The 15,802-nt window shown below is 45.3% G+C and overlaps 1 protein-coding gene and 1 long non-coding RNA gene across 4 annotated transcripts in view; both read left to right on the forward strand.

The window, feature by feature from the left end:
* The window catches only part of LOC138947412 (double-stranded RNA-specific editase 1-like), a 106,648-nt gene that overhangs the window by 76,830 nt on the left and 14,016 nt on the right, over positions 1–15,802 (forward strand). For all 3 annotated transcript variants that reach the window (XM_070318871.1, XM_070318874.1, XM_070318872.1), the window contains 3 exons: positions 8,740–9,633; positions 12,325–12,455; positions 13,583–14,141. In XM_070318871.1, the coding sequence (XP_070174972.1) occupies positions 8,740–9,633; positions 12,325–12,455; positions 13,583–14,141 (1,584 nt within the window). The remainder of the gene's footprint in view (positions 1–8,739; positions 9,634–12,324; positions 12,456–13,582; positions 14,142–15,802) is intronic.
* LOC138947421 (uncharacterized) lies at positions 10,937–12,103 on the forward strand. Its single transcript, XR_011449656.1, has 2 exons — positions 10,937–11,898; positions 11,940–12,103. It is a non-coding gene; the product is annotated as an uncharacterized lncRNA (long non-coding RNA).

Genomic DNA, 15,802 nt, shown 5'->3' on the forward strand with positions numbered 1-15,802 from the left:
TGGGAATTCCCGAACCGTCTCGGTGCAGCGCACTGATCTAAACTGAATAGTGGATTATTTTTAGATCAGTGCATGCTACAGGAGTACGGGAGACAACTCCAACTGACTAAATTTGTCGTCTGCTTTTGTTTTCGATACGAGACGAAGCACTGACTTATGCCGCTGAAAAAAACTAAAGCCTGCAAAAGATCAGCATTAGATCAAACCGATCAACTTTTATCCAAATCATGCAGTTTGTAATCAAAGTAAGAGCTCTGAAGTTGTTCATGTTGATTTCTTTTTTGTGGTTTCTTTGAAAGTGAAACTAAACAAATACAACATTATACGCACACTGTGTTGAAGTATTTACTATATTATGTGTGTGTTCTACAGCGCCCGCGCGTGGGTGTGTGTGTGTGTGTGTGTGTTCGTGTGGGCGCATGACTTTGGGGTTCACATGGTTTGTTTGTTTGTTTGTTTGTTTCAGACCCACACCCATATACACACATTTCACATTTAAACCATTTGTCGGCCCCCTGTCGATATTTATCGACTAAGTTCCTTTGTGTTGCATTGTTGTGCAAGATGACTGAGTGTGTGCAAGAAACCACTTTGACCATTCACCTAAAAATTACATGAAGGAACGTCTGGGAACCTGCTGATTTGAATCAGCAAATTTTCTTGTATCCCCTTAGGTACAGTTTTATAACATTATTGGCACATGTAAACAATATGAATTAATTAATGAACGCTACGAATATGGCAGCCTTTAACAACTGGGCCCCTTACCGCGGAGCACACATTGGGCGAGCCGAGACTGCTACAAGTTGAGTTGATGAATGTCGAGTGTTTGGTGTTTTCTTGCGTATTTCGCGTTGTGAGTTCTCTGGAACTAACAAAAGTGAGGAAGACGTGGAATAACAAAGTAACAAATGATAGAACAAACACCCAACAAATCAGAAGAAAACTGACCACGGCGAAGAGGTTTCAGATCGTTGCCGTAATCCTGCTGTGAATGAATGCAAATGCGTTAGTACGCTATCATACAGGAACAAACACAACTCCAAATGTAGGTTCCCTCCACTGTATTATACAGGTATGACAGACATACACACAAATACACACAATCATGAACATAAATGTTAGGTATTCAAAAATCAGGTACTCACAGGTTTGGATGCAAAAACAAAGCGAGATTACAATCCCCTGCACAATTTCACTAACAAAACCCTCTACCCTTCACTTATGTAGAGAAATACACAATCAGTCCGTGAACTCACAGGCACACGATATCTACTTTACTGGTATCGACTCACGGCTCGTGTGTAGTCAGAAAAACAGTTACAGTTCATATTCCGGCAGACTCAAATCACCGTCTGCTCTGCCTACTAAACACTCATTATATCTTATGTAATTAAGATCTTATAGACATATTTTAACTCTGTTCATACACAGACTTACACCACGTCTATGGCCGTTCACTAGGAAATGTATCTGAATACTAATTCCTTCCACTGGCGACCTCTGTCTACTCAGTTCCTTTCGTCCTGTGACCTCTATGGTCCAACTATACGGACAACCATAACCTTGCAATAACTTCGCGAAATCCCGTCGAATTTCAGCTATGCTGGATTGCTGGTCTAGAGTTATGATACTTCGGCGGCTTCTCAGATCCTTCACACTTGTCATCTGGACGCTATCTCCCTCTCAGACCGGTTATACGACGCACTGCACAACATAAATAGCGGACATCTTGTCTTAGATATCTGTCTGCTATGTTTACAGTTTACAGTGTTAGTCGATTCAACTTATGCGATGAACACTCCAGCGATATTCGAATGCTTATTCCATTTACCTGTTAAGTGCTTTCCTGTCGCATCTATCCGGGCTTCCTTACTCCCGGCCGATTACTTGGACAACCCCTCAATGTCCAAGGACAGTGGTAAAGTGTAACAATACCCTAGTTGCGATTTACAACATCAACTATTCCCGGTCAGTGAGCTGAACTCACAGTGCGTGCCACACACTTTGCTATGTCACGCTACATCTCTGGTTAGCGCTCTAAAAGCGTGGAGGATATCACTGTCAAACTTTGCCTGTTACAGTGTTATTCGTGATTTCCTTCACACCTGCCATAGCCAAAAAAAAATAGGGTAGGAAGGTAGGCAATCACTTTTTTTTTTAAACTTTTTTTTCTAATGACTGTGTACAAATTAAACCTACTTGACAGGGAAATAAGTGTGCGACTCGAGCGCTTTCGCTTTCATTGCGTTTTCTGCACTCGGGGTTTTTTTTTGGTTTTTTTGTTTTTTTGTTGACAAATGTAATAAAAAGTTATAGGGTCAGCCCCTAAAAATAGGGTAGGTCGGGTTACCGTAACCACACCTATTTTTTTTTTAGGCCTAATCAGTTGTGCAATCGTAGAAAATAGATTAAAATAGATTACTTTTTAATTAGTTTTAACGTCGTGTGTGTGTGTGTCTGTCTGTCTGTCTGTGTCTCTGTGTGTGCTTGCAGAGCGCGTTGTAAGTTAAGATTGGAAAGGGGGAGGGGGTCAGTTTTGTACACTAAAAAGACTCAACTAATAATGAGAAATATAGGTATTGGAGGAAGGACTTATGGCAGCTAATTCATTAATCTAATAAAATAAATCTAACGTGGAAGGGAGGTTGGGGTGGATGGGCGGTGTGTTTGGGGAGAGGGGAAGGGGGGGGGGGGAGATCCCCGATTTGAGGAGAGAGTAAGATCACTTTGATTTGTCTGACGTTTGCTCCTGAGTCTCTCCTGTGTATTTCACCAACAGCGAAAAGTACTCTGCCGTTGCCGATTCACAAAAACACACTTTTGCAAGGACTCATAGATTTATCAGTGTTGTGATCAAAGATAGTGCAGAGCCCGGGATTTCCCGTTGCGGTGTCTTTGGTTTGATTCCAGTGTTGACGCCGAGAGTAGGTATCGTGGAGATGCACTCAGTGTTAGTGGATGCACTTCATCGCTGCCAGGGAATAAGTGCGGAACACAGAACTTATATCTAATGTCTATCTATATATATATACGACTTCTGTCTGTCTGTCTGTCTGTCTGTGTGTGTGTGTGTGTGAGTTTGTGTCCGCGATGCCAAGCCAAAGTTCTCGGTGGATCTTTTTCAAATTTGGAGACCGTATTCAGCAACACCCCGGACACAACCTCATCGATGAGATATTTCAACACGTGCTCTCAGCGCGCAGCGCTGAACCGATTTTGGTTTTTTCTCTGTTTTTCTCTGGATCCATTCCCAGTAACTCTTCCTTATCTTCTCCAGTGTTTTCAGCGTTTATCTCCCTTCCTTCGTGTGGCGTCAATCCATATTCCCGTTACTACGTTACTATTTTTAGAATGTCACGATTGCACCCGCAAGTTGTCCTTACTGTAAAAGTGAAAAGGTCGAATCAATTTATAGCCACGCGAAAAATACACTGTCATCTATCTCTATATATTTATAGATATAGATATACATATATATATACGGCTTCTCTGTGTGTGTGTGTTTGTGTGTGTGTGTGTGTGGGCAACACCTGTGGATTGTAGAGTTCTGTTTGTGATGTGGTCTAGTGGCTTTGGTGTGTCTGTATGTTCAGGCCTTCCTACGAGAAGCCATAACAGTTATTCTCAATCCCGTTTGAGTGGACTTCGCCTTCAAAGGTGATTGTGGTGTTTTAGCACTCGGTTACATTTGGCGTCGTCGACAGCGATGGGACTCGACATGAAATGTTCAGGCCACTGAATCATTTTCGTGCTGTTCCCATTCCACCTGGGAGGGACCTAAGTTCATTCAAAGGGGGTCGAGTGTGACAGGGAGACTACCGTCGCCCTTCACAGCAGACTCTGCAGAGTTGTTCGCCTTAGAAGTTGTGGGCTTTCCTTGCATGTACCCGTAAGTTGTCCTCACTGTAAAAGTGCAAAGGTCGAATCTATTTATCGAAAAATCCACTGTCATCTATCTCTATATATTTATATATATAGATAGATATATACGGCTTCTGTGTCTGTGTCTATGTGTGTGTGTGTGTGTGTGTGTGTGTGTGTGTGTGTGTGTGTGTGTGTGTGTGTGTGTGTGTGTGTGGAGGCAACACCTGTGGATTGTAGAGTTCTGTTTGTGATGGGGTCTGGCGGCTTTTGTCTGTCTGTATGTTCTGGCATTTGAGAAGCCATAACAGATAATATAGGGCTTAGAAATAAGCTCTGAAATTCTCAATCCCGTTTGACAGGACTTCGCCTTCAAAGGTGATTGTGGTGAACCGCCACGCTGTACGTCTCTGTCTCGCGATTCACCCCGGCTGGTGCGGAATGGTGCTGGGGAGTGAGATATAACGATGTACGGACTCCGATGATGGGGGGGAGGGGGGGGTGACGATGAAGGTAGAATACCACGAAAGTGAAGACGGTGTGAGAGAGACAGACAGACGGCGAAAGAGTGAGAGTCGGAGAAAGAGAGAGGGGGTGTCGTCCCAAGAATGGTACACGAACAGAGAGTTTGCGGGGGAAGCACGAAAGGTATACCCCCCTCCCCCAGTAATGGTTTATAGACAGAAGAGAGAGAGAGAGAGAGAGAGAGTGTGTGTGTGTGTGTGAGAGGGGGGGGGGTTGTTGGGCATAAAGGGTATTCCACCACCACCACTCCCCCTCCCTACACACAGACACACACACACACTTCCCCAAGAAGGGTTGATATGGACATAGTGTTGATAGGGGTGAACATTGAGAACTCGGGAAATGGAGAAAGGGTTGAAGGGGGGGGGGGGGGGGTGAGGATAAGGGGTGGTCTCAAAACGGGTCTGTATTTATCAGCAGTACTTATCAGGCTCCGTGGTTACCTGAATTACTTACCACTTGATCAAATATCGAACAGAAGCTTTGCTAGTGCCGTAGTTAGTATAAGGTAGGAGGCAGGCACTGTTTGTTTTTTGATAGGGAGGGGTGGTGTTTGGACTATCGGCCGGGTCTGAGATTGTTAGATTGTTGCCTTCACTGGTGGTGACTGATGGGACTAAGCGAGTCTAAATGTTTGAAGGTGAGACGGCGCAGGTTGGCCGGAAAGCCGCAGCGATTAAGTGCCCCAAGACTGGTAGAGTGCAGCAGGTTGGACACGGGGGGATACCCAACAGAACTCGCTGCACCTTCGATTACAGAGGGCTCCCAACACATTTAGCTGCCTTAACATTTTTGACGAAGCAGGAGATTTTGTGTGTGTACCGTTCCGATCATTTGTCACAGAATTGTTGGATTGTAGCCGGCTTTGTTGCTTCCACCAGGAAGGTTTCTAGAAAGAAGATACTTTTGTTTCTTCGCGGATTGTCGTCTTGTTCTTTCCATCAGGTAGGTTTCTAAGAAGAAAGACACAGTTTTGATTCTTCGCGGATGGTAGCCTTCGTGTGTTGACCAGGTGCCGAGGTGGGTTTCGTGGTAAAATGTCACCATTTTTATTCTACCTCTTCTGGATCTGGATCTGGATTTGATAAGTTGCAGGGGCCAATTTCGGCCATAGTCGCAACTGTAGGAGTGCGCAGCGCTCTCTATCAATAAAAACCTTACTACAGTCTACTTTAAAACAGGGTTAAAAACGGATCCCAGGGGGGAAGTTCAGAACACCCCCGATTCGCCAATCCCCGTGGAGAAGGCGTTGGCTGTTCTCAGGTGTGTTGTTGTGTCATCAAGACTGTTCCACTCTCTCACCGTTTTGACGAAGTAGGAGTTTCTGAACTGTTCTGTTTTGGAATCTGTGAGGGGGTCAGTCTGGGAAGACTTTACCAGCATGTCAAAAATATCAGACGATTGGTCTTCCTGTTAAACGGACAAAGCCAGGACATTTGGACCTTTACATATTTTTAATCAAGGTCCAACTGATATATGTGTCAGATCAAATAAGTATGTGTCAATGAGCGAAGACCTGGCAACAACTCTGCCGTTTGGTTCACCGTTTGCACGTGCTGGCGTGTGATTTGCACTGTGCATTGTGCGTGTTGCTTCAAACACAAGCCTCTCATCTTCACGGCCTCTGGCTGATCAAAAACAGTCAACTGTCATGGAAACTGGATTCATTTTGAACCAGCCCCGAAGCTATAGCCTGTCTCTTTTTTGTGTTCTTCGCGTAGCCTAACAGGAAACACAGCACTGACCTTTCACATATCACGCTTATACCCCTTTCTGCAGGAGTCACTGCCCTTTCCCGGTGATTATTACAGCCGTTCCCTCAAATAATACTCGTGGTGATGCCGCTGTGCTATTGTGACATTTAGACCCCGACTCGGCTCTGGTTGTCAGGTCAGTGTATGTGCTATTTACTTTGCCCAGGGTTGAAATAGCCATTGCTGGAAGAACATTTAACAATGTTATTGGAGGTTTTGTGCGTCTGTGTGAAATGGTTGTCTCCGAAGTGTCAGAAAATAAACGACAGGACGTGCTTGAGTACTTACATTTTCTGGTCTAGTCATTTTGACCAGAGCTGGAATAGCGAAGTGATAGGAGTGGAGTGGAGTGTAGTTGTGTGAAACGGCTGTCTACGAAGTGTCAGAAAATATGCGATAACGCGTGCTTAGATACTCACTATAAATGCTTTTATGGCTGGTTATTTTGCCAAATGCTGCGATAGCCATTGTATGGCAGGTTTTGTGTGGTTATGTGAAATGGCTGTCTCCGAAGTGTCAGAAAATTTGCAATAAAGTGTGCTTAAATACTCGCGCTTTTTAAGCCAGTTATTGTGCCAAATGCTGAAATAGCCAAGTAATGTACGGTTTTGTGAAGTTTCGTGAAATGGATGTCTCCGAAGTGTCAGAAAATTGGCAATAACGCGTGCTGAAATACTCACTTATGTTTTTAGGGCCGGTTACTTTGCCAAATGCTGGAAGGTTTTGTGCGGTTCTATGAAATTGTCGTCTTTGGAATTACAGAGAAGTGGCGTTAGGGCGTTCTTTGGTATACTTTTATTGCTTTTTATATTACCTGGTGTCCAATTATCCAAGTGTTGGATAGTTGGTTTTCGATGTGTGAAATTCCTGTCTCTGCAGAAGTCACAGACAATTATTGGCGTTGGTGCGTGCATAATGCAAGTTACACTGTGGGGATGATGGCTTTGCTTTGGCCCTGTGTCCAGTATTATGTTTCCTGTCATTCTCCCCCTACCCCTGTCTATCTGTGCCCCCCGTCCGTAATTGTTTGGCATTTAGACAATAGGCATAGTTTTCAGTGTTTGGAAATCTCATGCTCCAAGAATGAAGATCCGTGTATACACACAATCTCTCTCTCTCTCTCTCTCTCTCTCTCTCTCTCTCTCTCTCTCTCTCTCTCTCTCTCTCTCTCTCAGTCTCTCTCTCTCTCTCTCTCTCAGTCCCCTCATCTCTCTCTCTCTCTTTCTCTCTGCCTCCTCTCCCCCCTTCCTCCCTCTACCCTTCTCTAAGTACCTCTCTCATTTCCCGAGTCTCTCAACCCCTTCCCACCTTACCCCCCCCCCTCTCTTTCTCTCTCTCTCTCTCTCTCTCTCTCTCTCTCTCTCTCTCTCTCTCTCTCTCTCTCTCTCTCTCCCTCTTCATCATTTCAGTCCTGCGGTTTGTAACACGATCGCTGCTGTTCTCTCTTCACTTTCCACCTCTACCCAAACCTCGGGGCAACAATTCTCAATGTCTGGCATTTGGTCTGCAGAAGAGCGATAGCGGCGGGAATAAACAACGGTATCTCAAGAGGCTGGGTAGCGGAACTCTTACCTGTAGCGATACCTGTGTGCTCACCTGGGCCAGGTGTGAATGAAGGGTGGGGGACTTTGTTTACACCTACTTCTTACTACTGAGTACTCTGCTACACCGGCTGGCACCATTTTCTTCTGTTCTTCCCAGCGGGAAAATAAAGCCACATTCCTCTGGCACCCCTGAAAGGGAGTAAAGGACTGAAGTTTGCTTCTGATCATCTCCTGATATGTGTATGCCAAGGTTGTCCTTTGGGAGAGGAGAGGATGTATTCCTTCTGTCTTTGAGGCTGATTCAGTGGTCTGGAGAAAAAAATGCCTGGCTTTGTTTAAACAAAAGTATAAAAAAAATAGTGGGGTAAAAACGGTAATACACTGTACAGGTAAAAATGTGGGAGCTTCAGCATAGGAATGAAGAAGAAGGAGGAGATTTTGTGTATAATGTTATCATGGTTGTTCCCCTTTTCATCTGTACCACGATCACTTGTCTCTCTTGGATTTCAAAGAAGAGCAAGATGTATGTGTGTCTGAATAGGGTGTACTCTGGGAATGTGTATGCCTGGTGATACTGAACAGGTTTGATTGTATCTCGGAAGTTGTTTTTTCCCCGAAATATTTCAAATTGGATTTTAATCGACACTTTTCTTTTGCAGTCTGATTACAAACAACTCTGCATGTACAGTGGAACACCCTTTTACGCCGCCCCCCCCCCCCCCCCCCCCCCCAATTTAGGACCTGTTTCCTTGAAGACATTGCTTTTTCAGATTGTTTGTTCATAACCTCTGTAAATATATCTCCATTTTAAGACTCCCTCCGTTTGTAAGACCTTTTTTTTTTTTTTTTTTGTTTTTTTTTTTTGACCTCAGTTGCATGCAGGATTCTTCAACCCATATTTTTTGCCCAATTTTTTATTTTTTTTTTTTTTTAAGACCTGAATTTTACAGATTTTTTGGAGGCCTTAAAAAGAGGGTTCCACTGTATCTCCGACAATTTTTCTTAGAAGATTGAAAACGTGACTTTAACGTACAATGTTCTCTGTGTTGCAGCGGATGCGGAGGTCCAGGCCAAGAAACGCAAGGCGCGCAAACGCAAGTCCAGCGACGGAAAGAAGAAGGCCAGCGATGTAGTCAAGACCGAGGAGGGGGAGGAAGGTGACGAGGGAGAAACCAAGGTCAAGGCCGAGGGGGAGGAGGAGGAGGGGGAGGGAGACGAAGACGACGAGATGCTGGGAAAACGTCGGGCCGAGGGCGGCAAGCCGGGCGCCAAGAAACGCAAAGTCCACGGGCCCAAGACGCCGAAGAACGCCCTCATGCAGCTCAACGAGATCAAACCGGGACTTGAGTTCAAGTTCGAGTCCCAGTCGGGGCCAGTCCATGCCCCGGTCTTCACCATGTCGGTGGAGGTCAACGGAGAATCGTTCCGCGGCCACGGCTCCACCAAGAAGAAAGCGAAGATGATGGCGGCGGAACAGGCGCTGAAATCTTTCGTTCAGTTCCCCAACGCGTCAGAAGCGCACCAAGCCATGGGTCGTTGCATGGTCACCACGGCAGATTTTACGGACGAGATGTCCCACATCGACAAAATGCCGCTGTTTAACGACTTTGAGAATCAGAACAGCAACGGGGATGGTGGCGACTCCCAGAACGGTGACCTTGACACCAGCAACGGGTCGACCTTCCAACCGAAGCGCAGAAAGCTGGCGGTGCCGGCACAGGCAGGGGAGAAAAACCCGGTGATGATTCTCAACGAGATGCGGCCGGGACTGAAGTACGAGTTTGTGTCGGAAACGGGCAAGAGCCACTCCAAGAGTTTCGTGATGTCGGTGGAGGTGGATGGACAGAAGTTTGAGGGGTCGGGGCGCAACAAAAAGATCGCCAAGTCACGAGCGGCACAGGCTGCCCTCATCAAAGTGTTCGGACTGGAGTTTTCCTTTGACCCAGGTGAGTCCTGCTCTCTGTCTGTGTGTGTGTGTGTGTGTGTGTGTGTGTGTGTGTGTGTGTGTGTGTGTGTGTGTGTGTGTGTTGTCCCTTCGTCAGTTTTGTGTTTTGCTTCAGGGTTCAGGCATTGATGCCAAAAAACATTCAGTGACCAATTATAGTTGTAACCATTGTCGTAAAGGGACTTATGGGTTTCTGAGGTATCAGTCATTCTTCTCAGCATTTTTCGCAATAGTATTTTCCTCACAAAATAAATCGAGGTAGAACAGCATCATTCACCAGTTATCGGGCCGTCACACGGAACGATTTTTGCTTGCGATCAAGTTATGAGTCACTCCCAAGCTATTCTCTCGTTAAATCGAATGATAGAACCTGCTCTATTCTTTGCGAGTCAATTGCAGGTGAGGACCAATCAGAAAGCCGTTGCGGCCTTCACTCTGAGACGTGCAAAAACGGCGAACAACGTCTTTTTGACGATTCAAAACTTTTCGGAAAAACAGTTTCTTACCAAGATACAAAGGAGACATTTTAGGCTATGGCAGGAAACCCTCAAATGCAACTGTCAGTGTAATATTACTGTCTCGTGAAGGACTAGAACGCTTAAAGGTATTTTTCAAAAGAGTGAGAGCGATGGTTGAACATTAGCAGAACCTGCTTCTACAAAGATCTGCTTTCGCGCTGTGCATCTGTTGTGTGACGGATTGCATCATGTGAGTCCATGGGCGATCGAATCATAAGGAACAAATATTCCGATTGAATCGTGACAGTGTGACAGTCCCATTAGGTTGCTTTTTTTGTTTCCGTTTTCTTCATTTTCATTACTTAATTGTCCCATCGCTGGGAAATTTGGGTCGCTTCCTCCGAGTGGAAAGCTAGCAGCAACGGAGTCGCGCTACCCAGGTGTCTGCGTGTTTAGGTGTATTCAGCCACCTGCACGTATGGCAGAATGACCGAGATCTTTTACGTGCCACAGTGGTGACACAAGGATGGGACATGGCTTCCGTCTCTGGGTCTGCACATAAAGTTGACCCGTGTCCGGCCCGGCCCCAATTCGAATCTGCAACCTTCCGATCACAAGTCCATCTAGCATGGAAATGTTATGTTTCCCTTGTGGGTATTCTGTTGGAGAGTGATGTGCACATTGTGTGTGTGTCCCATAAGGATGTTTTGAAATTTGTTTGTTTGCTTAACGCCCAGCCGACCACGAAGGGCCATATCAGGGCGGTGCTGCTTTGACATATAACGAGCGCCACACACAAGACAGAAGTCGCAGCACAGGCTTCATGTCTCACCCAGTCACATTATTCTGACACCTCCCCCCGCGGGTTAGGGGGAAGAATTTACCCGATGCTCCCCAGCATGTCGTAAGAGGCGACTAACGGATTCTGTTTCTTCTTTTACCCTTGTTAAGTGTTTCTTGTATAGAATATAGTCAATGTTTGTAAAGATTTTAGTCAAGCAGTATGTAAGAAATGTTAAGTCCTTTGTACTGGAAACTTGCATTCTCCCAGAAAGGTAATATATTGTACTACGTTGCAAGCCCCTGGAGCAATTTTTGACTCACATGCGAAGCAAAAGTGAGTCTATGTACTCACCCGAGTCGGCCGGCCAGCCAGCCGGCCGACCGTCCGGAAAACTTTAACGTTGGATATTTCTTGGACACTATTCAGTCTATCAGTACCAAATTTGGCAAGATGGTGTATGATGACAAGGCCCCAAAAAACATACATAGCATCTTGACCTTGCTTCAAGGTCAAGGTCGCAGGGGCCATAAATGTTGTCTAAAAAACAGCTATTTTTCACATTTTTCCCATTTTCTCTGAAGTTTTTGAGATTGAATACCTCACCTATATATGATATATAGGGCAAAGTAAGCCCCATCTTTTGATACCAGTTTGGTTTACCTTGCTTCAAGGTCAAGGTCACAGGAGCTCTTCAAAGTTGGATTGTATACATATTTTGAAGTGACCTTGACCCTGAACTATGGAAGATAACTGTTTCAAACTTAAAAATTATGTGGGGCACATGTTATGCTTTCATCATGAGACACATTTGGTCACATATGATCAAGGTCAAGGTCACTTTGACCCTTATGAAATGTGACCAAAATAAGGTAGTGAACCACTAAAAGTGACCATATCTCATGGTAGAAAGAGCCAATAAGCACCATTGTACTTCCTATGTCTTGAATTAACAGCTTTGTGTTGCATGACCTTGGATGACCTTGACCTTGGGTCAAGGTCACATGTATTTTGGTAGGAAAAATGTGTAAAGCAGTTCTTAGTGTATGATGTCATTGCTAGGTTTAGGTCAAGCATGTGAGTCGTATGGGCTTTGCCCTTCTTGTTTGATTAGTGCTTTTGTGAACAAGAAACAATTAACAAGTGGCTCTATCCCATCTCCCCCCCCTTTCCCCGTCGGGATATAATCTTCGTGGTTGAAAACGACGTTAAACACCAAATAAAGAAAGAAAGAATTCTGACACCGGACCAACCAGTCCTAGCACTAACCCCATAATGCCAGACGCCAGGCGGAGCAGCCACTATATTGCCAATTTTAAAGTCTTAGGTATGACCCGGCCGGGGTTCGAACCCACGACTTCCTGATCACGGGGCGGACGCCTTACCACTAGGCCAGCCGTGCCGGTTATGTTTTGAAATAGCATTGTATGATTACATTGTCTTTGTGCAACAGGGATGTTGCCGGTGGGAGGGGATGACTCGGGGGAACAGTCCAACGCCCTGGCCGACCTGGTGTGTCGACTGGTCACCGAGAAGTTTGGGGAACTGACCAACAACTTTTCCGCTCAGACAGCAAGGAGAAAGGTCAGTTTGAATCACTCGACATGATTCGTTTGGCTTGGATTGTCTGGGGAAGGGAAAGATATTTTGACAAGCATCTTGAACGTGAAAGACCATGTGTGTGTGTGTGTGTATGTGTGTGTGTGTATGTGTGTGTGTGTGTGTGTGTGTGCTTGAGTCTTGAGTCTTGAGTACAGCATGCATGTCTGCGTGTGTGGATGTGAACACATTCAACATACAGATTCTGTTAGGCTATGCCTATGTTATAACATGCATCTAAACTGTAAGCAGCAATTTAAATGAAAACACGATTTATGTTTACATGTGACTGGAGTTGTTGTACAGTAGAACCTCCCTTTTGTTTGTTTGTTCGTTCATGGGCTGAAACTCCCACGGCTTTTACATGTATGACCGTTTTTACCCCGCCATTTAGGCAGCCATACGCCGCTTTCGGAGGAAGCATGCTGGGTATTTTCGTGTTTCTATAACCCACCGAACTCTGACATGGATTACAGGATCTTTTTCGTGCGCACTTGGTCTTGTGCTTGCGTGTACACACGGGGGTGTTCGGACACCGAGGAGAGTCTGCACACAAAGTTGACTCTGAGAAATAAATCTCTCGCTGAACGTGGGGACGAACTCACGCTGACAGCGGCCAACTGGATACAAATCCAGCGCGCTACCGACTGAGCTACATCCCCGCCGAACCCTCCTTTTAAGACCCCCGGATTTAAAACCACTCTCCTTGTAAGACCTTGCTTGTTCAAATATTCTCTTCATGACCTCTGTAAATGACCTCTCTTCATGACCTCTGTTCATGACCTCTGTAAATGACCTCTGTAAATGACCTCTCTTCATGACCTCTGTAAATGACCTCTCTTCATGACCTCTGTAAATGACCTCTCTTCATGACCTCTGTAAATGACCTCTCTTCATGACCTCTGTAAATGTACCCCCCTTTGAAGACCCCCTCCTTTTCTGAATTCATCTCAAGTCGGGGTAACACCAAGCAACATATGCCCCTAATTGTTTAACTGTAAGAGCATTAAACAACACTTATCATCTGAATTTCTTAGATTTGTGGAGGTCTTTAAAAGGGCGTTCCACTGTATCCCGCGTTACTAAAAGTCCCGATGTGAATGTTTTTTCAGGTGTTGGCCGGCATCGTGATGACGCTCAACCAGGACCTGGTTCCAGCCTGCGTGGGTCCCGACGCTCAGGCCCTCTGCGTTTCCACGGGAACCAAGTGTATCAACGGCGAATACCTCAGCGCCAAGGGCTGTTCTCTCAACGACTGCCACGCCGAGGTCATCTCTCGCCGCTCCCTGCTCCGCTTCTGGTACCAGCAGCTCATGCTGCACGCCTCCGACGATCCCGGCGTGCGCGAAACGTCCATCTTCGTACGCAGAGAAGACGGCACAGGTTTCGAGCTGCGCGACGGGGTTCAGTTCCACCTGTACATCTCCACCGCACCGTGCGGGGATGCTCGGATCTTCTCACCGCACGAGAGGGAGCAGGATGCATCGGACAAGCATCCGAACCGCCGGGCCCGCGGGCAGCTGCGGACCAAGATCGAGTCCGGGGAGGGGACGATTCCGGTCAAGTCGACCCCCACTGTTCAGACGTGGGACGGTGTCTTGCAAGGGGAGCGACTCCTGACCATGTCGTGCAGCGACAAGCTGTCGCGATGGAATGTCCTGGGCTTGCAAGGTGAGTGGGTTTCTTCTTAAAATGCTTTGGGTTGAGTGAGTTTAGGCACATACACAAAAATAATTGTTAGTTTCAGGTTACAAAGAAACAGGAAAAAAAAGTTAACCGAGGTTGTTTATTTGTTTTTATTGTTAAATTGTTGTTTTTAAACCTGGCACATGTGGCTTTTCGTTGGCCTGAACTCGTGTGAGTTGTGTTCCCTTATGTCAGAGAAGAGTAGCTTCCCTGTTGATGTCTGGAAATCAATATTTTGTTTTTGGGGGTGGGTTTTGTGTTTATTGTTGGGGGGGGGGGGGGGGGGGGGTAAGACAAGTTTTAGGGTTATGAGGAATAAATAGGGTGGGTTTCACTCTTAATTTTAGTTTTTAACTCCTTACTCTGCTGTGCTGCTATGCCGTTCAGCATGTGAAAATAAAGTTCAGGGTTACTAGTTCTTTTGTTTTGTTTTGGGGTTGTTGTTTTTTGCTTTTTGGGCCATGTGGGTTTAATAAAAAATAGATTAACTTTTAAAGAGCAAGAAGGAAGGAGTTTTCACACAGACTAAGTTGTGGTTTCTAGCATTTCCCTTTCAGGCCATTCACAGACTCATGTGTATGCACTTAGCCTCTCAAGTTCACTCAAGTTACACGGAACAAAAAGTTCATGGCTCAGAGAACAAAACTCTACACTCCAGTCTACTCCGAAAGACATTTGTAGCCTTGATTTCCCATGAGGCCTTGTTGGAACTAAGTTCTGATTGATCCAGACTTGTGTGTAGCGATGCACATGGGACTGGAGCGTGATCAAGAATAGGATCTCAATGAACTTTATGGCCTTAATTATAGCACGCGCGAATAAAATAAAAGTCCTGTAACGGGGCCTTTTGTTATTGCCCTAAACCTGATGACACTGCATGTATTGATCTCCTGAAGTTGGGTGACATTTTTGCAGTGAAGATCTTTGCATTATAAGTTTTTCTGAAGTTTGATTTTATGTTGTTTTTGTTGTTGTTGCGTGTCCTTTATTTTCTTCTTTCTTTTTATCATCCTTGAATTGTAGTTACAGGCCTGTTTTGATACATAGTTACAGGCCTGTTTTGATACATAGTTACAGGCCTGTTTTGATACATAGTTACAGGCCTGTTTTGATACATAGTTACAGGCCTGTTTTGATACATAGTTACAGGCCTGTTTTGATACATAGTTACAGGCCTGTTTTGATACATAGTTACAGGCCTGTTTTGATACAGGCCTGTTTTGATACATAGTTACAGGCCTGTTTTGATACATAGTTACAGGCCTGTTTTGATACATAGTTACAGGCCTGTTTTGATACATAGTTACAGGCCTGTTTTGATACATAGTTACAGGCCTGTTTTGATACAGGGGAACCCCGCTTTTAAGACCACCAGTTTAAGACTCCCTCCCCTTTTCTCAGACTTTTTCTTCAATATCTCCGTAAATTTACCCCCATTTTTAAGACTACCTCCTTTTTAAGACCTGATTTTCTCAGATTTGTGAAGGTCTTAAAAGGTGGGTTCCACTGTGGTTGTTTGCAGAAAGAGACAGACAGACAGACAGACAGACAGACAGACAGACAGACAGACAGACAGACAGACAGACAGACAGACAGGCAGACAGACAGACAGACAGACAGACAGACAGACAGACAGACAGACAGGC

The sequence above is a fragment of the Littorina saxatilis genome, linkage group LG14 (genome assembly GCF_037325665.1).
Source record: "Littorina saxatilis isolate snail1 linkage group LG14, US_GU_Lsax_2.0, whole genome shotgun sequence".
NCBI classification, from domain to species: Eukaryota; Metazoa; Mollusca; class Gastropoda; order Littorinimorpha; family Littorinidae; genus Littorina; species Littorina saxatilis.